General features: G+C 43.3%; 1 protein-coding gene across 1 annotated transcript; it reads left to right on the top strand.

The window, feature by feature from the left end:
• Positions 1 to 1,950: 1,950 nt before the first annotated feature.
• Positions 1,951 to 24,605, top strand: KLHL42 (kelch like family member 42). Its single transcript, XM_010379885.2, has 3 exons — positions 1,951 to 3,155; positions 13,644 to 13,837; positions 19,631 to 24,605. The coding sequence occupies exons 1-3, from the start codon at positions 2,284 to 2,286 to the stop codon at positions 20,080 to 20,082; spliced, it is 1,518 nt and encodes a 505-aa protein (XP_010378187.1). The 5' UTR covers positions 1,951 to 2,283; the 3' UTR covers positions 20,083 to 24,605.
• Positions 24,606 to 25,010: the final 405 nt, after the last annotated feature.

Genomic DNA, 25,010 nt, shown 5'->3' on the forward strand with positions numbered 1-25,010 from the left:
GAGATCAGACTGACCAACATGGTAAAACCCCATCTCTACTAAAAATACAAAATTAGCTGGTCATGGTGACTCATGCCTGCAATCCCAGCTACCCGGGAGGCTGAGGCAGGAGAATCGCTTGAACCCGGGAGGCAGAGGTTGCAGTGAGCCAAGATCGTGCCATTCCACTCCAGCCTGGGCAACAGGAGCAAAACCCGTTTAAAAAAAAAGAAAAAAATGCATTTTTTTCCTAAAAAATAAAAAGATAAACCTCCTTTCCAAAGTAATAATATACAAAGTAAAAGATGACAACACCTCTCTGTGACGCAGCAAATTACATAGTAAGAACCACAAATGTAACCAAACTATGTTGAAAGGATCTCATGTTTCACCTATGACTTTCTTTAGTTCTCTGGTTTTTAACCCTTTCCCTTTCCTAACATAAAATGTTAGCATGGTAGGATGTACTTCTTTAAATACGGGAAATGTACTTACGAAGAAGATATTATTTAACAACCTGTCATTCAAGAAGAAAGCTGAAGTTTGTAAAAACAAACAAACAAACAAAAAACACAAAAACCAAACACATATCCTCTCCAAGTTAAGGACTGTTTATCATAGATGGTTCTCAAATCTTGGTTTGGGGGAAGTTTTCAAGGTTTTCTGTTTTTGTTTTGTAAGATAAGAGTGAACACACCCTCTGTTTCCTCTCAATCCTTCTCCCTTCTCCTCCCCAAAGATAACCCTAACAGTATATTTCTCCCCCACCCCCTTCCTTGGATGAATTCATGAGCAACACAGAAAGTCCTTCCTGTTATTTGGGGTGGGCCTTCTAATTGCAATGTTCAGTGAGAGAACATAGGAAACAAGTGGTCTCTCTTTTCCGAGACGGAGTCTCGCTTTGTCGCCCAGGCTGGAGTGCAGTGGCACGATCTCGGCTCCCTGCAACCTCCGCCTCCCGGGTTCCAGCAATTCTCCTGCCTCAGCCTCCGGAATAGCTGGGATTAGAGGCGCGTGCCACCACGCCCGGCTAATTTTTGTATTTTTAGTAGAGACGGGGTTTCACCATGTTGGCCAGGCTGGTCTCGAACTCCTGACCTCGTGATCTACCCACCCCGGCCTCCCAAGGTGCTGGGATTACAGGCGTGAGCCATTGCGCTCAGCCAAACTGAACGTGTGATCTCTCTTAATAGTCCTCAGATGATGGGGGTAGGGTAGGTGGAGAAACGGGGTGACAAGAAAAGCTACCTCTTGCAGACATCTATGAGCTGATTTTGTCAGATCTTTTGCGACAGGATAACATTCCATAATGGCTAGTCCAACCAGACTGAAGTAGAAAAGCAATGGCTCATAGAAAACGTGGTTTAAAACCAGAAGCCACGTGATGTAACTTTATTTAGTCGGGCTGCGCTTTCATCTTTCTTTTAATAACTTAGGGAGAACAACGGGCCCCAGTGGCAAATCCAAGGTCCCCTGCTTCCCAACCCGATTCCTCTGAGAACCTGCTGCCATCTGCCTGGACCTCCTGTAAGATGGCTCCTACGCGACGAACCTACTAGAGAATCAGCTCTACGTGCCACCAACATTGCCACCAACATGTCCACAGATTGCCTGCTTGCCTCAGCCCACTGACACTCGATGCCGGACTGGGCCAGAAGGACGACCCTAGATTTGATGCCTTTTTGTCTCCCTGGACCAGAGACTCCCTCCTTCTCTTTCCTCCCACGTTCATTTCTTTTTCTTTAGCCCGTGTAAAGCAGCGTGGGAGAGAAAACTAATTTCTTCTCCCTGGGGTACCCTGGAGCATCGCTGCAGCCCCCGGCAGGCGACGGAGCCGCGCGCCCCGGGCGTGCGGAGAGGCTGCGGGGACGCGCGCCCTCTGCCTCCCGCAGCCGCGCGTCCGCAGCGGAGGCGCCCAGGCCCACAGCCTCCTGGGCCTCCCCGAGGGCCGGATCCAGCCTGCAGGTCAGGCCGGCGGCAGGGGAGGAGGCTGCGGGCTGGGGGCTGGGATTCCCTTCCCGCCTGGCGCCGCCTGGGAAAGCCCGCGCGAGGACGCCCGGCGCGCTCCCCCGGCCCTTTTTTGGCGCTGAGGAAAAGGAGAAGGGCAGGGCCGCCGCCTCGCGGGAGCGGGCCCCGGGAGGAGGGGCTGCTGGAGAGGCCGGGCGAGCGCGGGCGGCCCTCACCTCGCCGCTCCTCCCGGGCCGCCATCCCTCGGCGCCCCGCCCGGAACCGGCGCGCGCGTGGGGGCGGGGAGGCCGGCGCGCAGATCTGGCGGTGAGCGCCGCCGCCCCGGGGCCCCCAGCCATGTCGGCCGAGGAGATGGTGCAGATCCGCCTGGAGGACCGCTGCTACCCGGTGAGCAAGAGGAAGCTCATCGAGCAAAGCGACTACTTCCGCGCCCTCTACCGCTCCGGCATGCGCGAGGCCCTGAGCCAGGAGGCCGGCGGCCCGGAGGTGCAGCAGCTGCGCGGCCTCAGCGCGCCGGGCCTGAGGCTGGTGCTGGACTTCATCAACGCCGGCGGGGCCCGCGAAGGCTGGCTCCTGGGCCCGCGCGGGGAGAAGGGCGGCGGGGTGGACGAGGACGAGGAGATGGATGAGGTGAGCCTGCTGTCCGAGCTGGTGGAGGCGGCCTCCTTCCTGCAGGTCACGTCTCTGCTGCAGCTGCTGCTGTCCCAGGTGCGGCTCAACAACTGCCTGGAGATGTACCGCCTGGCGCAGGTGTACGGGCTGCCCGACCTGCAGGAGGCCTGCCTGCGCTTCATGGTCGTCCACTTCCACGAGGTGCTGTGCAAGCCCCAGTTCCACCTCCTGGGGTCTCCTCCCCAAGCTCCAGGGGATGTCAGCCTGAAGCAGAGGCTGAGGGAGGCCCGGATGACTGGGACTCCTGTCCTCGTGGCCCTCGGGGACTTCCTGGGGGGACCCCTGGCCCCTCACCCCTACCAGGGGGAGCCCCCGTCCATGCTCAGGTACGAGGAGATGACTGAGCGTTGGTTCCCGCTGGCCAACAACCTTCCTCCCGACCTGGTCAATGTCAGGGGCTATGGGTCTGCCATCCTGGACAACTACCTCTTCATAGTGGGCGGGTACAGGATCACTAGCCAGGAGATCTCCGCTGCGCATTCCTACAACCCCAGCACCAACGAGTGGCTCCAGGTGGCCTCCATGAACCAGAAGAGGTAAGCACCCCGGCAGAGTGCTGCTGCCTTCTCATTCATTCACTTGTTCATTAGTTCATTGGCCCGGTGTTTACTGAGCCAGTAAATAGGGGAGGGTGTGCTGAGGTGGAAATGACATCTTCAGGAATGTTGTTGGCCTTGGCGCTGGCAAAGTTCCCAATGAGCTAAGAAATTGCGAAGAGGAACTCCCCAGTGAGGTCAAGTAGTGGAGTGGTTTTTGGCAGGTGTTGTGCCTTTAGGTGAATCTGCTTTCTTTGCCTGTGTTCTTATGAAAAAAGATGTCGTGGTTTCCTATAAGAATACTTGAAAAGAAAATGGCTCCTTAATTTTTCAAAAAAATTTTCTTAGTTTTTAGGATTCCATCCTGATGATAATGACACACTGGACAGTAACCTGTGATACTGACTTTGGGGGATTTTTTCTGTTGTCAGTGACTGTGACAACAGAGAGTCTTCCACACTGTGACACTCATCGTGATCAAGAGATAATCACTGGAAATGTATTAACATTTGCAATAGGGGTTGCTTTTCTTATTTTTTATCTTCTCTTTTGCTTCCTACCTTGGACAGCCATCGTCATGACCCAAAGCTTGAGCCTGGAAGTGTTCAACTATAGAATTGGAATATTTTCATTTACCCAACCTTCTTCCCCTCCCATCCTGCAAATCCCTCCTGCCTCCAATATGGGTGACTTGAAGAAAGGAGGAGGAGGAGCTTGAGGAGTGGGATGAGAGGGGAGAAGGGAAAGGAACCAGGGAAGGAATATGAAAACAAGAGCAAAGAGCATATACAGGAAGAGATGGTAGGAAATAAAGATGGTAGCGCCCAGGAGGCCTCAGAGTCATTCAGAAGCAGGGAAGAGAATCAATGTAACTCAAGAAAGAATGAAAATACCCTTTCTTCCCATCCACGTGTTTCCATCTCAGTCCTCACAGGGTCCTGAAGTTTGGAGCAAAGTGTTGGGGAACTCACAGCTAGGCGAAGGAAGTCTTAACAGTAACAGAGAATCCTTTATATATCTATCTATTTGCCTCGAGGGTCCTCCTTGGCCAGGGATTATTTGGGGGAAATAACTGGCTTTATTTCTCCTATAATATGGAATTCATTTTGAAAAGTCTGCTTTTTTCCCTGATAATACATGGTTACAGAAAACTAGAAAATGGAAAAGAATGAAGAAGCAAGAAGGTGATTATTACTACTCGTTCTTCCTAGAGGCAGTAACTGCAGGTCGGCCTATTTCCTGCCAGCCCATTTTTAATGCATTATTTGCACCATGGAGATGATACCATATTTAAAATTTGCTATTGGAAGGGTTATTTTAAAACATTCTATGCGCTGTAATTGAAACAACAAAGAAACATTGTGTGGCTATGGGTGGTGGTCTGATTAGGGGTGGGCGCCCCTGAGTTCTCTGTCTCTTGCATGCCTCCAGCTACACATCATTTGACGCTCACCAGGCCATCCTTAGTACCGCAGTTCCTCACAGTTCTTTCTTCTCTTCATACATCCTTGGTAGTCTTTGTCTTTTTTCTAGGAAGGCCCTTTTCATCCCCTGAAAAAAAAAAAAAAAAAAAGCATTCAAGTAATGCATGAATGCATACTTCTTAGAAAAACTGCAAATTACACAAAAATACAGAGTAAGAAGAGGAAATGTCTGCCCTCAGGGTGCAGAAAAAAAGTGTCAGTGTATCAACAGACTTTTGTTACCTTTAGATATTATAAATGTATAAACATTTATATTTGTAAATTACATGTATACTTATATAAATACACTTAACCCTTAAGTAATGTAGGGGCTAGGAACACCGACCCTTGCACAGTCAAAAATCCCAATATAACTTTTGACTCTCCCAAAAACTTAACTACTAAATAGCTTACTGTTTACCAGACACCTTACCAATAATATAATCAATTAAAACCTTTTGTATATATATTATATACTTTATTCTAACAATAAAGTATGCTATAGAAAAGAAAATGTTATTGAGAAACTAAGGAAGAGAAAATTAAGCGGAAGTGGATCATCCTTAATCGTCTTGACCCTGAGTAGGCTGAGGAGGTAGAGGAAGGGTTGGTTTTGCTGTCTCAGGTGGCAGAGGCAGAAGAAAATCTGAATATAAGTGGACCCTGGCAGTTCAAACCCATGTTATTAAAGGGTCAGCTGTATAAGTATGTTGATAGTGGTTAACAACAGGGGAAAAGTGTTTATGTATATTAATGTGCACGGCGGTGTGTCACCTTACACATTTTAAAAATTCTAAAATTTGACTAGGTTGTAGTGATTATTATGGCACTTGATATTTCCACTTAACCATAGCTGAGAGTTTTTTTCTCTGTCAACAAATGTAGATCTGCCTCACACTTTTTAATGGCTGTGTGTCATTCCACCCTATGGATGTACCATAACGTAATTAGCCTTTCCTTTATTTATGAACATTTTGGTCACTTCCATTTGCACTGGATGTTTCAATAAGCATTGCCATATTGAACATCCTGGTAGATGTGCGTGTGTCTTAGTAGCCATATGTGAGTTAGTTTCATATGTCAAAATTTGTGGAATCTCTGGATAGGTAGGGCAAAGTGTATGCATTTTTTTTTTTTTTTTTTTTTTTTTTTTTTGAGATGGAGTCTCACTCTGTCGCCCAGGCTGGAGTGCAGTGATGTGATCTCGGCTCACCGCAAGCTCCACCTCCCAGGTTATGCCATTCTCCTGCCTCAGTCTCCTGAGTAGCTGGGACTACAGGCGCCCGCCACCACACCCGGCTAATTATGTTTTGTATTTTTAGTAGAGATGGGGTTTCACTGTGTTAGCCAGGATGGTCTTGATCTCCTGACCTCGTGATCCGCCCACCTCTGCCTCCCAAAGTGCTGGGATTATAGGCGTGAGCCACCGTGCCCAGCTGCGTATACATGTTTTAAGTTTTGTTGAAGCTGGGTACAGTGGTTCACGCTTGTAGTCCCAGCTACTTAGGAGGCTTAGGCAGGAGGATCACTTGAGCCCAGGAGCTGGAGGCTACGGTGCACTCTGATTGGGCTTGTGAATAGCCATTGCACTCCAACCTGAGCAACATAGTGAGGCCACATCTCTATAAACAGTTAAAAATAAAGAAATCAATAGATTTTGGTTGCTCCTGCCAAATTGCCCATCAAAAAAATTGTTCTGATTTCCTCTTCCATCAACAGTGTTTGTGCTTGCCAGTTCCCTATACTCTTGCCAAGATAGAATATTGTCATCTTTTTTTTCCCCAAACCTAATGGGCAAAAACACTAGTGTGATTTTTCCCAATTAGAAGAGAGATTATTCTTTTTATATGTTGGCCATTTGTATTTCTTTTGTAAATGATCTTTGCCAGTTTTCTAAAAATTGGCTTATTTCCTTCACATTCGAGAAGTTCCATGTGTGAATACAGATATTAATCTCTCATCTGTTATGTAATGTTGTGCATGTTTTCCCATGCAGTTATTTTTTCTGCAGTGTTCAAAAATAAGATCCCAAAGTGACTGGGTAGGTAAAATTGTTGCAGAGAGGGGTGGGTGGGAGTTACGATGAAGCCGAGAGCTATTGCCCCACCAGAAGAGGGCTCTGCCTCTCAGCCACAGCTGGTTACTTCCACGTGGAAGAGAGAAAATGTTGCCAGACATCCAAATATCCCCTTTTTTTTTTCTTTTTTAAAGAGATGGGGTCTTGCTTTGTCACCAGACTGGAGTACAGTGGTGTGATCATAACTTACTGCAGCCTTCAACTCTTGGGCTTAAGCAATCCTCCTGTTTCAGCCTCCCCAGTAGCTAGGACTACAGACATGCAACACCATGCTTAGTTAACTTTTTAAAATTAAATTTTTTCTTTTGTAGAAATGGGGGCTATGTTACCCAGGCTGGTCTTGAACTCCTGGCCTCAGGTAATCCTCCCACTGTGGCCTCCCAAAGTGCTAAGATTACATGCCACCATGCCTGACACTCCATTATATCTTCTAATTGATTATTGATGCTGTATTGGAAATTGTACCCTTGTTTAGCTCCCTCTGCTTTGACTCAGGTATGACATATCTTCCAGGAGTTCCTTCCTGAACTCTCGCTTGGGCTGAATGCTCCATCTCTGCTCCTCTAGCATCTCATGCCCACTCCCCCACTTGAATTGACATTCTCTCCTCTCTGCCTTCCAATCAGGAGCTAGGACTTATTCAATGCTTATGTATAGCCCTACTCCTAACAAGATGTCCAATAATAATAGGTGCTTAAAATATGTTTTCTTTAAAAAAAACTATGCAATATATTTTTACATTATTGTAATAAAAGTTAATGTATAATTTTATATTTTGCTTTATTTGTAACACTATAGTGAACATTTTTACCTTGGTAACAGTCATTATATTTATTTAGAGTAGCTGAGAAATAATGAGAGACATCATTTAATTGAACACTTAACTCTGCAGTAGGTACTGTTCCCGCTGCTTTGCATGTATTATCTCACTTATTCTTCACAAGGACTGTTAGGCAGGTTCCCATTCTAAAGAGACAGGAAGTGAGGCACAGAAAAGTTAAGTAAATTGCTCAAGGATGTGTAATAAGTATAGCAACCAAAATGTAAATATCCATTGGGTAGTTATAACCACTTAAACTGTTGATAAGTTTTGGCTTTTAGACTTGCAGGGACCATCTTCATGCACATTTCCCCCCTTATTTTTTAAAAAAATATTTCCTTCTAAGAAATAGAGCACAGATCTCTTGTGGTACTGTGCTGCTTTTCAGAATTTCATCATGTGTGCCTCAGCTCCACCACAGCCTTTAAGCCCAGCATTTTTCTAGTCACTATTGGATATACAGAAACTGATGCTATAGTTGCTGCCCTCAAGAAGTTTAAAATTGAGTTTAGATGATGAGACAAGTAAAAATGAAACCTAGTATAGAGTTGTTCCTGGATGATGCATCCAATACACGTTATGCATGCACTGGAAGTAATTTGGAACCTTGAGACAGAAAACCAGATTTTGGCCTCTGGCTATGCAGAATTTCACATCTACTTTGATTCACCTTTGTCGGAGACTGCTTTGGGATATATCAGTATTTTACTTTGTAAAAGGGGTCAAATGTAGAGCAGTTCACTTTTCCTAGGGACTGAATAGTGCAGTGATCCAGAATCTAAGCAGGAACTCTAGGATTGAGAGTTTTTTTGTTTTTTTGTTTTTTGAGACGGAGTCTTGCTCTGTCTCCCAGGCTAGAGTGCAGTGGCGCCATCTCGCCTCACTGCAAGCTCCGCCTCCCGGGTTCACGCCATTCTCCTGCCTCAGCCTCCTGAGTAGCTGGGACTACAGGCGCCTGCCACCACGCCTGGCTAATTTATTTTTTGTATTTTTAGTAGAGATGGGATTTCACCATGTTAACCAGGATGGTCTCGATCTCCTGACGTCGTGATCTGCCCACCTCGGCCTCCCAAAGTGCTGGGATTACAGACGTGAGCCACTGTGCCCAGCCAATTAAGAGATTTTATAAAGCCTTTTGCACTCTGGAGAAGATAGTGGGTGCTATATGATCATCATGGGTTAAAAAAGAAATGTTTTGCTCTGTAGGCCAAGTGTGCAACACTGCCTGATGGTCTGAATGTGGGTTTGATCTCACACATTGTCAGGATGTAACTCTTCACACATGAAAGCTTGTGAGACCTCCAGGTGTGGTGGCTCACACCTGTAATCCCAGCACTTTGGGAGGCTGAGGCAGGCGGATCACCTGAGGTCAGAGGTTTGAGACCAGCCTGGCCAACATGGTGAAACCCTGTCTCTACTAAAAATACAAAAATTAGCCGAGTGTGGTGGTGGGCACCTGTAGCCCTAGCTACTCAAGAGGCTGAGGCAGGAAAATCACTTGAACTTGGGACGGGGAGGTTGCGGTGAGCCGAGATCGCACCACTGCACTCCAGCCTGGGCAACAGAGTGAGACTTTGTCTCAAAAAAAAAAAAAAAAGCTGTGAGATCGAGGGTGTTTGCTTTCCCTCCTCACTTTAATAAGTGATAACTTGCAGGAACTGACCACTGTTGCAGCAGTTTGTTCGTTAATGTTCTCCATTTCCAAAGCTTTCTCTAGTCTTTTCCATTGCCCTGCACTTTAGCTCTGAAAATGGAGTTGAAGTGATTCCTCCTGTTCCATGTGTGAATACAGCAAGGCTGGGAGAGAGACTTTAATAAACAAGTGTCTCCTGGCAGACATGGAATTGCAGTTCTCAGCCTTAGCGTTTGCTGAGCTGTCCCTTCTCCTCTCAGCCAATGTTTACCATTTTTGGAGCATTTCTGTGGTTGATGTTGTAGTAGAGCCTGGGAATAATGCAAGAAAGAAAACTGTATGTCTATTCACAGTCCCTCCCCGCCCCCCCCATTTAATTTTGGCCAACAGTTTAAATTGCTTTTTGCATCTTTGCTTTTGGAGTTTCTTAGAGCTGGGCATAAGTAGCAACAATGACTACCTCTATTTTCTGCCCTTCCCCTTCTCCCCTTCCTAGTCCCTAGGGGAAATTAATGCATAGGGACATGGCAGAAGGCAAGTAGATGAAGGGGCAAGAGGAGATAAAAGGACCTGGATGGCCCACAGACTTAAGCAATCGTGTTCTGAGTGATTGAGAAAGGACTTTTGAAAGGATCTTGGCATTTTGTTCTAATTTTTACTCTGGTGGTAAGCAAACTTCTTTCTCTACATAGGGGGTCATAATGATGGTTTTCATTTCCTGAGCTCTTACTCGGGGTCAGGTATTGTAGTCACAACTTGAGGTGTCACTTCATATGAATGCTCACAACATCTCTATGAGGTAGATGTTATTAATCCCATTTCCTTAAAGTGGAAACTGAGGCTCAGTGACTTTAATTACCTTCCACATAATCACAGGGCTAGACTCGAAGCCACCCAGACCTCTGTGTCATCTTGCCTTCCTGTGGTTGTATGTAGCTACTGTTAATCCTTGAGATCTGTGTGCTGGTGTTCAGCATGTTTCATGTTACTTAACTTTTAGGGATTTAAAGAGCTTTTTAAGCCACACATGGTGGTCTAGCTACTTGGGAGGCTGAGTCAGGAGGATCGCTTGAGGCCGGGAGTTCAAGGCTGCAGTGAGCCATGATCAGGCCACTGCATTCCAGCCTGGGCAATGAAATGAGACCCTGTCTCTTAAAAAGTTCTCCTTTAAAAAAAACAATTCTTTTTTTTTTTCTTCAAGTGACCTTGAAATGCCATTGTGGTTTTATCTAATTTTTTCACTTAAAACAGAAATTTTAATGATAATATTTTTATTGCAAGTAACAAGTATATAGCTATGATAGATGACTTGTTACTTGGTCTTGAAGTTCTTTTTAACTCCTGAACATAGTATGTTAATATTAAGAAAATACTGTAGAGATGATAATTTTGAAAAGCGGTTGATAGCTTGAATTTATAACTTTACCATTCAGGAGGTGAAGACTGGAAGAATTTTTTTTTTTTTTTTGAGACGGAGTCTCATTGTGTCTCCCAGACTGGAGTGCAGTGGCACGATCTCGGCTCACTGCAAGCTCCGCCTCCCGGGTTCACGCCATTCTCTTGCCTCAGCCTCCCGAGTAGCTGGGACTACAGGCGCCCGCCACCACGCCCAGCTAATTTTTTGCATTTTTAGTAGACGGGGTTTCACCGTGTTAGCCAGGATGGTCTCTATCTCCTGACGTCGTGATCCGCCCGCCTCGGCCTCCCAAAGTGCTGGGATTACAGGCGTGAGCCACCACGCCCGGCCTGGAAGAATTATTTTCAGAAAGTTGGAAATGAAGCAGTGAGTGATGAGAATTTGTGGATGAGAGCGCACCTTGTAGAGAGTTCCAGAGTACGTCGCAGTCAGTGACTGTTGCAGTTGACAAACGAGAAACCAACCCTCCTGAGGTTAAGAAAAACTTGGACTTAGGACACCCAGAGAAGCATTCCGTAGAATGCCAATGGAGAATGACTTATCTCTGCAACTGCTGTCATTTTCAGCTCTTACTGCATGCCAGATAGTGTGCCCTTCTTATCCCCACTTAACAGATGGGAAAACTGAGGAACAGATAAACAGATTCAGTTATTTGTCTAAGGTCAGACAGCAATTGATGTGTGATGATGTCTGAGATTTCCCTATGTAAGCCTAGACTCATAACCTTTAGCAGTATGCCTCTTTATTAAATGGTCTGATTTTAGGTGGCAATTTCATCTTAAAACAAATTCAGCATTAAAAAGTGTTTCTCTTCAAGTGAATTTGAGCGTGTCGGGGTCTGGAGAGATGGAATCGTTTACTTTAACTGCCTATTCATTGAGCCTCAAAAAGAAGCCCCTTACATGTTTGCTTAGGACAAATGATTATGCTGGATAAATACTAAAAACTGTTTTGATCTTACAAAATTTACTATCTGTGTACTTTTGGGGAGCAAAAACAAATTGCGGCTGGGAAAATTTAGTGCTTGTTTACAAGCTTGATTTCCTTTGGTTCCCCAAATTTGCACACACAGAGAGGGCATCATGGTTGGATTTTAAGGACCATTGGCAGCAAGAAAGGTAAGCAGCAGGAATCAGGGACCCCCCAGTACCTGCCACCCTGACGTCTGTTGGCACAAAAAAGTGGGCTGACTGGCTGGCTGGCCTTAAGGAACAAGACAAGGCTCTTGATGAAGAGTACTCTATTCATGCTCTGATTGGAAAAACAAACTAAAATACATTTAGATATAAACATGATAGGAACCTTTAAAAACTCTTAACTGTTTAGTAGGTGCTCATTACTAACCTTGTTTCCATAGTGTAATGCATCAGTTTTATTGAACACTTTTTAGGGGATCAAGCATGGGCTTCTTGTTCACTGCTTTTTCTTAATCTACCCCCTTGTATAATTTTTTGTGTGTGCATAGTCTCTACCTCCATTCTTTCTTAGTATATTATTATTTTTGAAGACATCATTGTGTTGGAATTAAATGTGGTCTTGAAATTGACTTGGTCTAGCACCTTTATTTCAAACACTAGCAAACAGAAATTTGAATGATAGTAGTTTATCTCTGTGTAGTAGTTTCTGATAGACTATTTGATTTAATCATCTCTACCACCTTGTGATGGCTGTTATCACCATTTTACAGATGACGAAGTGAGGTGGTTGGACCAGTGTCAGATAGCTGGTTATCAGCAGAGCTGGGACTAGAAGCGAGGTCTTCTGATTTGTGCTCAGGTCTTTTTCTGTTGCATCATGCTGCTGCGCATACTCTTGGAAACTTGTGACTGTTGTACATCTCACAGCAGACTGACCCAGCACTCCCAAGTGTTTATCCTTCCTGGCTTTCAAAGGTCTGATTCATCCTTGTGTGCTATATCGAAACAAATTAATTTTGTGTTACTTTTCAGTTCAAAAATCATAAGACTTATTTAGTGTCTGAAGCTGATGAGCAGCATTTAATTATTTACTGAATATAGAGCTGGAAATCATTGTACATCTCTTTTTCAAGTTACTTAATTTTATGAAAGATGAGCATTTGTCAATAGAAGTATTTGTTGAATTAACATATGTAAAGACCCTAAGAATGCTGGATCAAAATATTTTTGAGGCTGGTTGTGGTGTCTTATACCTCTAATCCTAGCACTTTGGGAGTCTGAAGCAAGAGGATCACTTGAGGCCAGGAGTTCAAGATCAGCTTGGACAACATAGTGAGATGCCATCTTCACAAAACATTTTTGTAAAAAATTAGCTGAGTATAGCTGAGTATGGTGGTGCATACCTGTAGTCCAAGCTACTGGAGAGGTTGAGGCAGGAGACTCTTTTGAGCCCAGGAGTTCAAGGCTGCAGTGAGCTATGACTGTGCCACTGCAATCTAGCCTGGGTGACGGAGCAAGACCTTATTTCATAAATAAATTAGTAAATACAAACTGAATTTGTTCAGTGCTGACCTCTCCCCATCTTATATGTTGTGAAGCAGTATGTCAGATGCCCTTGGAGCGGGGAGGCAGGACCAGTGTCCTGCTCAGGTGTACTGGTGGTGCAAGCGTCTCCTGACCCACCCTTTAGCAGTCACCCCTCATACCTGCCTATCTGTCTCAGCAGCACCGGTGTGTCCCTAAGATGAAGCCATACTACTCAGTAGGAAGAATGAAATAACCATTCTGAGAGGTGAAAGACAACCAGGTGAGGTGGGCGCCTTCCCCTCTTACCTTTGTGCCTGCCCCTGAAAGAAAGTGTGGAGTTTAGTGTATACACATTGTCTTTGGTTGCTGGACTAAGGCTGAACAAGATGAATAACTTGTTGTATTGAACTGCTTATCTTCTATAGCTAGTGTTTGGACAGTGTGCCATTCCCGTGGAATCTTGGGGACAGGAGTGAGATTCAAGAAGCCATCCTTTCCTCCTCTGTCCTCAGGTGGAATGGCCCCCAACTGGGAGAGCTAATTTTCTTCTGATGTCCAGGAGAGTTCATGTCATCGTTACACTTCTCATTGATCAGAAGAACTAACTCTGTGGGCCTGTGTGTCTCTCTTTCAGGTCTAACTTCAAACTTGTGGCTGTTAATTCAAAACTCTATGCCATTGGAGGGCAGGCCGTTTCTAACGTTGAGTGTTACAACCCTGAGCAGGATGCGTGGAATTTTGTGGCGCCCTTACCCAATCCTCTGGCTGAGTTCTCTGCCTGTGAGTGTAAGGGAAAAATTTATGTCATTGGAGGATACACTACCAGAGGTAAGTGAAGGGACCAGGTAGGTGGTCTGCCCATGCGTAGGCGTCAGCAGTCTGGGAAGGGCAAGAGGGTGTCAGAGGAAACCCCGACATATCCGAGTGTCATGTTATGCTTTAATAGTGTACACTGACACATCTGGAAGGAAGAGAGTCCCTTATGGCAGGGATGATTGGGACAGGAGGGATCTTTTGATAACTTCGTGTGAGCATGAAAATCGAATGGGGAAGGGAGAGCTGTGAAAAAAATACGTTATCTCTTTTTTTTGCTTTTGGAAACCCAGCTTTTTGGTCTGCTGTCTTGTAATTTGGCTGGGCCTGGTTTGTGGGGATCGCTTTCTGAGGTTGGGTAGGTCTTTGGAGAAGATTATCTGGGAATTCCCATCCTTATCACAAACACACACCAAACCTGCCCCCATCCACCATTGTGGAATTTAGTACCAGAGCATCCTTGCAGATTAGTTCTCATTTTCTCTCTTTGTGAGCACACACACATCAGATAGAGGTTCCAGAAACCCAGCTTTAGGACAGTGTTCACATATCACAGGAGGAGCAAGAACGTGAATACAAGAGAGCTCTTTCCTGACCAGCAGTGGGAGGTGGTTGTACTATTTATTTGTTTATTTATTTTTTGGGATGGAGTCTCCCTCTGTCACCCAGGCTGGAGTGCAGTGGCATGATCTCGGCTCACTGCAGTCTCTACCTCCCGGGTTCAAGCACTCCTCCTGCCTCAGCCTCCCAGGTAGCTGGGATTACAGGCATACACCACCACGCCCAGCTAATTTTTGTATTTTTAGTAGAGATGGAGTTTCACCACATTGGCCAGGCTGGGCTGTAACTCCTGACCTCAGGTGATCCACCTGCCTCAGCCTCCCAAAGTGCTGGGATTACAGGTGTGAGCCACCGCTCCTGGCCTGGTTCTATTAAAATGTGCATATGTGTTTTTCACTTTTTTGTTAGGCATTGTATAGTTAATAATTTGGAAATGAAAAAATTTCTCCACAAGTTTATTTATTTTTTGTGGAGACGAGGTCTCCCTATGTTGCCTAGGCTGGTCTTGAATTCCTAGGCTAAGTGATTGTGCTGCCTTGGCCTCTCAAAATGCTGGGATTACAGGCATGAGCCACCATGCCCTGCTTGCCAGCAAGTTTTATACTGCTCTTCCTGGTAGGGAATTGTCTCATGTAACAGTGATAGAGAACAGTGTAGTTGTTGGTGGGACACAGTGGCTCATGCCTGTAATCCAGTACTTTGGGAGGCTGAGGCAGGAGGATTGCTTGAGTCTGAAAGTTCAGGACAGGCCTGGGCAACAGAGCAAGTCCCCTTCTATAAAAATGAGAAGAAAAATATTAGTTGGATGTGGTGTCATGTACCTATAGTTCCAGTTACTTGGGAGGCTGAGGCAGGAGGATCGCTTGAGCCTGGGAGTTCAAGACAGGCCTGGGCAACATAGCAAGACCCCTTCTCTAAAAATGAAAATAAAAAAAATTAGCTGGATGTGGTGGCATATACCTGTAGTCCCAGTTATTTGGGAGGCTGAGACAGGAGAATTGCTTGAGCCAGGGGTTTGAGGCTGCAGTGAGCTATGACTGCCCCACTGTACCCCAGTCTGGGTGACAGAGTGAGACCCAGTCTCTAAAATAAAAAAAATAGAAAAAAAAAAAAACAAAAAAACTGTGGTTGTGGGAAGACAGACAATGGGGGACAGTAAGCAGAGGGGTGCCTTTGCTTCCCTCCACTCTCCAAAGCAGATGTCTCCAAGTTACCTCTTATCCAAGGAAATTTATTTCTGCATTTGGTCTGTCTGACTCTATGGAGCCCAGGACTTACAGAAAAGGTGTAACTTGGCTCTTAGGACTTTAAACCACATTAAAGTAGTAGAGTTGCCATTTTATTTAACATGGTGAAATAAACTACCACTCCTTTGTGGTACCATATGGGCAGGACAGAGCTCTTCAACCCTGGCTAACAAGCATGAAGAAGACCCTGTGAGGCCGCAGCAGCCATGGGAACTTCCCAAAGGACAGAAATCCGCAGGCTAGCATAGCATCCAGATAGGTGACAGAAATTCCTTCCACCGTACCCAGATGTGTCCTGTTTTGGGGGATTTATGTTAGGAAGAAATTAAAGTATTTGATGAACATCTGATTTATTTCTTTTTAGAGTAAGTCTAAACATTAATTCAGTGGGGAAGATGGTGGGAGGTGTGTTAGTTTCCTGTGGCTGCCATAACAAGTTAGTATACACTTGGTGGCCTAAAACAACAGAAATATATTTTCTTATAGTTCTGGCGACCAGAAGTCAAGGTGTCAGCAGGGCTGTGCTCCTTCTGAGGCCTCTAGGGGAGGATTCCTCCTTGCTCCTTCTAGTCTCTGGTAGCTCGGGGCTCCTTGGCTGGTGGCTCCATGATACTCCTGCCTCCATCTTCACAGGGCCTTCTCCTCTGTATGTGTCTGTGGCTTCTCCCCTTCTGTCTAAGGACAGTTGCCACTGTTGGATTTAGGCCCCATCTTGGTAATCTAGGAAGATCTTGTCTTAAGGTTTTTGACTTAATTACATCTGCAAAGACCCCCTTTCTTTTTCTTTTTTCCCTTGAGATGGAGTCTCACTCTATTGCCCAGGCTATAGTGTAGTGGCACAGTCATAATTCATTGCAGGCTCAACCTCCTGGATTCAAGCGATCTCCCGCCTCAGCCTCCCAAAGTACTGGGATTACAGGCATGAGCCACTGTGCCTGACCCAAAGAGTCCCCCCGCTTTATTTTTTTTTAAATAAAATCACCATTCACAGGTTCAGGGAATTTGGAAATTGACGTATCTTGTTAGGGACAACCATGCAACCCACTGAAGCAATGTGTATATTTATGTATTTAAGGAGAGGGAAGACAAAGAGAAGTGACCTTTTTTTTCCCCAGTCCAGGTTTTCATTATTTGTCGAGCTGTTCCCAATGTCCCTCTCTGGTGACTCTCCACTAAAGATAGTTTTCAGCTTTTTCTTTACATATAATTGAAAAAAAAAAAAAAAGAGACTTAGTAATCATTTCTTTGATCTTCAACATTGGTTGTCAGGTTACAGTGATTAACTTTATAGGTTTAGACTAAGCTATGGGCCCCTCAGTCCCCCAGAACTCCTGTGTTTATGTAGTAATCCCCCTCTCTCGTGTGTGTGTGTGTGTGTGTGTGTGTGTGTGTGTGTCTTTTCTTCTAGGAAAGTAAATACTCCCAGTTATTTACCTATGAGCAATTCTAAGAATTCTCATTCCTCTCTAGGTTGAGTAACACAGACTGCATCTTGTGGGCTGACATAACGCACATATGTGCTTTGACTTCTCTTGTAACCAAGAGCTGTTCAACCCTGACAGGCGGCACTGTAACCCAAAGAGTACTTTACTGGTAGATTTCCTAGTTTTTCTATGACCCTGGCTGAGCAAATGTTCTTTAGATTTGACCTAGAAAACCCTTCTTGTGTGTTTTGTAGCTTCACAAGCCACTGCTAATGTACCTTCTTCACTTGGGCCACCCACCGTGATTTCTGTTCTGGATTCCCTGAGCCAAATACCCTTGATGGGATGGTTCAGTGATGTGGATGGATGGCTATTTGTATAAGGGCTGAAAACTAGTTTTTTAAGATGGGAGAGCTGGGCAGTTACTTATACTCTGAAGCCTTCCTCTTTCTCTGCTGGGGCTTTCCCAGCACTTCCTAATAGTTCCGTGTATTTTAGATAAGACATCATGATTGTTAGGAAAAAAAAAAAAAGAAAGTTAGTTTTTAGCTTCCTGACTTTTTAAGTCAAGTGAGACTTTTATAATTTAATAAATAATAGCTCATTTTTATGGTAGCTATTTGATTATTTTAATTCTTTAGCGGCACTGAAGAAATTCAAAGAAGTTCAGTAGAGAGTAATAGCTGTAAAGGGAAGAAGGGTGATTTGTCAAACTTCAGAATCAACTTGAAATGTAAAAACAAAAAGATCATTCCACCAACTCAAGCCACCTCTTCATGGTCTGAGCCCTTGTTGAGTGAGGAGGGAAAACATTTACAGAACACCTGGAAAGACCTTTGGGCCTGGAGCTTAGAAATATGTGGAAGCCTCACTATAATGAGTTCTTTATTCATTCGGTGGACAGCCAGGTTACTAAGGAGCACTTTTTGATAAATTAGTGACTAAAATCCCCTTGGGCCATCTCCTAAAATGATCTTTAATAGCTACAGTAAAAAGAAAGAAGGAGAGGTATTAATATGGGTGGAAGTCAGAAGGACAGTTTCCTAATGCCGTGGCTTACAATTCTGAGATTTCTCCAGGCATCAGGACATGTGTGTGCACAGGACTTTGCTCTCTTAGGAGATCCTTTAGTTTGTATCAGATGTGGCTGTGGAGGGTGCTCTTTAAGCATTGCTAAGTATGGGTGGGTCCCTCTCAGAAGGAAGGACTGTAAGAGGTATGAAACTTCTGAGAAAATGAGTTGTCTTCTCTTACCAAGCGTCTGCAGCCATCACAATGCTGTAGGCTTTAATTGTCTGTCAGTTCCCAAGCTTGAGCTGTCTCCTTCGTGGATAGGATTTGTTTATTTAGAAAAAACAACAAATGAAGTTCATTCTGTTTATAACTCAGAGCATTTGTTTTTTCTGCTGAGGCTAAAATACTTACTTATTCTTTCCTAGAGGAGAAAAGAAAAAGAGAACAATTAAAAACAAGAAAAACAAAACTAGATATTCTAAATTTCACAAGTGTTTTTCACAAAGAGACTAGGCAACATTTTTCCTTAAAGAAAATTACTTTTTTTTTTTTTGAGAGACCAGGATCTCACTCTGTCACCCTAGCTGGAATGCAGTGATGTGATCACAGCTCACTGCAGCCTCACCCTCCCAGGCTAAAGTGATCCTCCCACCGCAGCCTTCCAAGTAGCAGCTGGTACCATAGGTGCACACCACCATGCCTGGCTAATAATAGTCTCGAACTCCTGGGCTCAAGTGATTTTCCTGCTTCAACCACCCAAAGAGGTGGGATTACAGGCATGAGACACCATGCCTGGCTGAAAATCATTATTAATTTAAAATGTCAGAGCAACCTTTTATCTAGACTTTGATCTTATCTACACTACAACTGTCTCTTGTGAGGGACATGGGAAGACCTTTGTTAGCGTCTCTCTGGTGATAAAATTGGGAAACCAAGGCTGGACATGGTAAAGACCCTGCCTTTACAAATAATAATAATAATAAAAAAAAACTGGAAAACTGAATTGCCAAGTGATTCTGTGGCTTGTTAGAAGGCTGCAGGTGAGACTTTGATGCATTTCTTCTGAAGTGTAATGTTGTGTCTTTTTCACTAGACAGCCCCTGGAAGTCCTGTGTTGCTACTTGTCTTGTTTCTTAGGATCTGCTGTCAAGAATAATCTGCTTCCTACCCAGCCTGGCTTCTGTATTAAGTAGTTGATAATTTTGTAGCTATTGATGAGGGTTCTGAGGCACTTACTTTTTTTTACACTGACCTGGTGGTTCACAGGTGTGGGGGTACCAGGGAGGAGGGGCTGTGTGAAAGTCAGAGCTGCTCTTTTTCCTGATTTTATCCAGTCTGAATCTCCCAAGGCAGAGATGTTTGGGAGTGAGAGGTGAGTGTGGATGGATCTAAATGTATCTCTTCCCAGCCATTTTGAAAACGGGTTTTCCAAGTTGTGCTTTTTCTGAAACAGTTTTTTTTCTTTGTTACCAAATTATGCATGTAGAGTTAGACATTTCTGTACAGCCTTGCCTAGTGGCGTTAGTGGGGGCAGAGTCATCACTTGCCTTTCTTTCTTTCAGACCGGAACATGAACATTTTGCAGTACTGCCCCTCTTCCGACATCTGGACGCTGTTTGAAACATGTGACGTCCACATTCGCAAGCAGCAGATGGTGTCTGTGGAAGAGACCATCTACATCGTCGGGGGGTGTCTCCATGAGCTTGGGCCCAACCGCAGGAGCAGCCAGAGCGAAGACATGCTCACCGTGCAGTCCTACAACACCATCACCCGCCAGTGGCTCTACCTCAAGGAGAACACGTCCAAATCGGGTCTTAACTTGACTTGTGCGCTCCATAACGACGGCATCTACATCATGAGCAGAGATGTCACCCTGTCGACCAGCTTGGAACACCGAGTGTTCCTCAAGTATAACATCTTTTCAGATAGTTGGGAAGCATTTCGGCGTTTTCCAGCTTTTGGACATAACTTGCTGGTTTCTTCTCTTTATCTGCCCAATAAAGCAGAAACATGACTGAATTGAATTAGTAGATGAAAGAAACCTGGTTCAAGATTTTTTTAAAAATATGGTGTCCGATTCCAAGGGAGACCGATTCCTAAAGGGTAAAGAAGGGTTAAAGTAGGTCACATATATACAGTAGCAGCTGTAAATAAGCTTACTTGAATTAATTACTTGAAAACTGTTGGAAAAAAGAGACCAACTTTGTTATTTTTTAAATTATTGATTTTTAAATTATGGGAGCAAATCCATCTCCAAACATGATACTTGGGCCAATGACGGATCATCAAAATGTAGATTCATTGTGTCTGTGTGGTAAAGGGCCAAAGTCAATAATTGGAACAAATGATAAAGATGATTTTAAAATCTGTTGTATTTAGGACCCTTGACATGTCATTAGCACCTTAAGTGAGAGGTTTTCTTTTTCTTATCAATGTACTTGACAAGCATTCATATTAACATACTCATTCTCTTTTCTGCATCACCCACACCCACACATACATCTAGTATGTTTAAAATAGGGTTCTGTGTTCAGATATTTTGTTTGCACACTACTTTTTAGGAAACTTAAAATGATGGAGCCCTACAGTGAATCCTTACCAGTGTTCAGTCCTCCCCAAAACTTGGATAAAAATATTCTCAGCTATTTTTCCAGCCGTTTTTGCAGTTACAAATGCTGAATAAATAGACTGATGTAACCTTTTATTTTATTTATGTGGCAGACTGCATATTTATGTGGACACATAGTTTGCATTGCTAGGCATTCTGTATGGTTTTAAAGAGCATACATTATTTAGAAAAATGGATATATGAATATTTTTAAAAATTGAGTCTTAAATTTAAATGGGAAGGGAAGAAAACACCAAATAAGAAAAAAATTTGCCTTTAAGAGTTACCTTGATTGAATGTATTTGACTTAGTTCTTATTTTAAGGCTAAAAAAACTTTGTCATATTTAAGTCAGGCAACTTTCTAATTTAATCTTAGCTTTGTAATTCATGTTTTTGCTTTTGTAGACTAAGGTAAGGACAGCATTTAAATATTTGTGCTGGAGTGAGGGGAAGACTCTCTTACAGAAGTGGAATGGTTTCTGGTGGTATGTCTGAAGTTAGGTAAAGTGCTTTACTTGCCTTGGTTAATTGAAATAGAATTCAGCTCAAGCAGTTGTTTTCACTGAGTGAGTTAACAATAAAAGCTTCTGCCAATCATAGATCAACATTCCTCAAAAATATATATACTCATACTTATGGAAATTTTATTTGACTGAAAACACTGAAATTATCTGATATTTTGTGATGGAATCAGTTAAACTGTGAGCTGGATTCCATTTTTCTGCAGTAACAGCAGGCAGAACCATTTCAGTTAGCATGTGCCTCACTTTAAGAAAGTCCCATAGGGGGAAAAAAAACTGTCAGAACAAATTCATGCATTCGACAAACACTGAGTGCCTGGAGTATGCCGTCCACTGTGCAGATGTAGGACAGGGGCTAATCACTTAGAGTTCTTCAGTTTATTAGCGGAGTCATTACAGGGTTTCTTTACAACCATGGCCTCTATATACTTAAAATAAGGGTCCAGTTATAAAAAGCCTATTTGCACAACTTTTTGGGAATACTTCTATTAACTAAAATGAGGTAAGCCATTATTTTGGACATAGAGATCTTTGTATCTTATCACCAAATAATCTTATCTCTAGTCTACTTATAACTTTGTAAGGGTTTCTAAGCTGTGCCCATTTATTCCCAGATATTATGCCCTTAAAAAATAACCTCTGAACCAAAATCTTCCCAGGAATAGTACTTAATAGATTTTAATGTTAATTTATATTCATTGTAGAAATGAATTTCCAGTGACCTATAATTTCATTACATATATTTTAAAATTTAATTTATTTTAGATGGTGTTAACTTTTTGTTGCTGAAAAGCTTAACTTTTTAAAGACTTAGTCCTATACATTTAGAAGATGAGTCAGTTGAATTAGTACTGGACAAACAGTTGGAGATTAGTTTGCACATAAGCACATCATATCAAATACAATATTCCAGCCAACCAGTTAATTCTCTTCCTGATTACATTCATTGGGTCTGTTTGCCTAATGTTGACAATTAAATTCTTGGATCAAGCGGAGGTATACTGTGATCCACAAAGCTCTTTTATAAACCAGGTTTTGTGTGTGTGTGTGTGTGTGTGTGTTTGCATATTATAGCTCTCTTTAAGACAGACATCTAACAAGATTTTGTTATTCTGGGCTGCCAAGAGTACTTGGGAAAGGTGGAATGTGCAATAGGAACCGATCTGTGCATTTTGTGACATCGTCCTTCCTGCTGCGCACATCAGCTCCGTTGACATTTCGAAGGGTAGTTTTAATTTAGCTCTGTTCTCTTGTTGGTGCCAGTATTACATTGAAGACTCTCACCTATGATAGAGGCAATGTTGCTTTGAAAATCTCCCTTCAGGTGGAGCTTGCAGTAAGCTGAGGTCGCGCCATTGCACTCCAGCCTGGACGACAGTGCAAGACTCTGTCTCCAAAAAAAAAAAAAAGAAGAAGAAAATCCCCCTTTATCCCCCAGGACTGTCTTTACTCTTTGATAGTATCTCTCTATTTTCTTCCCAATTCTCTAAATGCTTTATCATTTTTTTCTGAGATTCTTCTGAGGGATGCTGACCTCCCACTATGGGGAAAGGGGTTGCTTGGAGGACCTGGGGTGGCAGCCCCCGACCAGAAGCACCCTGTTTTATAGATAGCAGTCTGAATGGTAGGGAGAGAGCCCTGTGTGTGGGTTGTTAGAAGGTTGGTTCTTCCTGTCATTCTCTCTGGCTTTCCTTTCAACCCTCGTAGTTTCAGAGGCCTCTCCCCTTAGCATCCTTTAAAAGGTTTTCTGATGAATGTGTAAAAGAGTTGATCATTTCAACAGTACTGGTTAAGTCACAATGACGAAGTGCTGAGAAGGTTATGGATACCAGGAAGAAACAAACAGAAGTCTTAAGATTAGAATGACAACCAAAGATAATTTAACCCTGCCATTTTTTTTTTTTTTACACCAAGGTCCTAAGTAATTCCAAATGCCTTAGGTATCAACGAAAGCTACACACCATTGAGATGGGCAAAATTCTTTCTCTACGAAGGTAGTAATCAAGTAAATGCCTGTTCTCTTTCAATGAACTGTTGCTTATTGAGCATTGTGGATGATGTGTTTTCAGATTTCTAGGTGAAGTTCTGACCCTACCTGTTTGGCCAAAGACGTAAATTGAGAGGAAAGGCCTTGGTCTTCCTGATCAACCAGCACTTAACGAACAGTGGCTTAATGCAGATCCCTCACGAGGCAGCTTAGCAATGTAAAAGGAATATGAGTAGGGGTTGGCTGCCTTTTTCCTAGACCAGGAGTGGGAAATACATAACACCTGTGCCACCGCTCTTTTAAGGAGGCATTATGAATGAGTGCAGCATTCCTGTCCTCTGTGCCAGGATTTGCTCTTAGAATCCATGTCAGATTGGTGCTTCCAGACATCTATTCCCAGTCCATCAGAGTGAAATGAAGGCTATTCGCCATCCCTGCCTTAGAGGAGTTGAAGGAATCAAGTTGGTAGATACAACCAAAATGGCTTTGAAAGCAGTGAGCTGATTGAGCCCCAGTTCTGTGGTTACCAGAAATACTGAGTGTCTGTCACTTGCAAGACAATGCTAAGAACTGAGAATACAGACATACATAAGTCACGGTCCATGACCTTGAAGAGTTTATGGCCTTATGAAGAGGTTCACTGTAATTTTGTCTTCACCAGGGCATCCGTCTCAAAAATGCCCACTTTTGTCTGGCACATTGGGGCTCGGTGGTCTGGTGGTCCCTTCGGTCTTGGCCCTATCCTTTGTTTTTGTGATTTGCTAACAATCATCACGAACCAGTTTTGTTTTTCTCTTAAATTTGAACATCACATCCTGTGTTTTAGGTTTTTGCTCTATGCTTTTTTCTCGTTCCTTTTCATAGTCTTCTGTGTACTTTTTTTGTGTGAAAAAATGAAAATCACATGTAATCTGCCTTATTTAAAATTGCTCACTAAGCACTGCAGACTTTGCAGTTAGGGGCTCAGCAGCTTGGTCCAGTGAAAAGGAGGAGTGAAGCCAGGGAAGTTGGTATCCAAGGGGGCAAGCTGATTGCATGTGCATTTATACCTATGCCTTTAAACATTCCCATACAAATTATTAATAAAGAAATTTCTATTCCACACTAGTACTGATGAAAAGGCGGTTGATTTTGCCTTGTGATAATTATCCAAGGATAGTTTTTCATCCTTCGGTTTTATTCACATAAGAGTTTTTTGATTTTTATTTTCTCTGTTAACTTAGGAACACATCATAAATTCATACCAACTGACGCGTTGCTGACGTCTGTACTTGACATAACCATTTTTATTCCTACCGGAAGCATTAAATATAAAAGGTGGTTAATTTTGAAGAGCAAAGGGTGCTGAAATGACTTGTATGGCTGGCTGGTGCTTTCTTAAATGGATTGCCATAGTTTAGTAAGGAAAAGGAAAATGTGATTTACATTATTGTCATTTTTTCTATTAAAACCTTAAGAATGGGGCGCTTTAGCTGTCCCTGCAGTGTTTTCATATCTAGTAGTCATTTTAGGGAAAGTGATAATCTGTAAAATGAATAGTTATGTTTTGATATGACTGATACTTTCTTTGTTAAAAGGTTGTATTAAGTCTTCAATTTCAAGTGTAGCTTAAAAGTGTAAACATTATGTGATTCATTTGAATACAAGAATGCCTATGAAGTACTCACTATAACAGCATTCCTTTTGTGTTTAGAACTATAGAAGAAAATATCTTCAAATAAAGTAGTTCTCAGTCACTTTTTGTTATCTAAGTTCTATGTATCAGTTATGTATGCAGGGCTGTGCCAGGACTGGGAGGAAATGGGTGAAGCGACTTGGGAGCCTG

The sequence above is a fragment of the Rhinopithecus roxellana genome, chromosome 10 (assembly GCF_007565055.1).
Source record: "Rhinopithecus roxellana isolate Shanxi Qingling chromosome 10, ASM756505v1, whole genome shotgun sequence".
Classification (NCBI taxonomy): domain Eukaryota; kingdom Metazoa; phylum Chordata; class Mammalia; order Primates; family Cercopithecidae; genus Rhinopithecus; species Rhinopithecus roxellana.

Coding starts and splice junctions, on each gene's coding strand:
- KLHL42 (XM_010379885.2), top strand. CDS start 2,284: ATGTCGGCCGAGGAGATGGTGCAGATCCGCCTGGAGGACCGCTGCTAC. Junction 3,156..13,643: donor GCCTCCATGAACCAGAAGAG/GTAAGCACCCCG, acceptor TCTCTCTTTCAG/GTCTAACTTCAAACTTGTGG. Junction 13,838..19,630: donor TGGAGGATACACTACCAGAG/GTAAGTGAAGGG, acceptor TCTTTCTTTCAG/ACCGGAACATGAACATTTTG.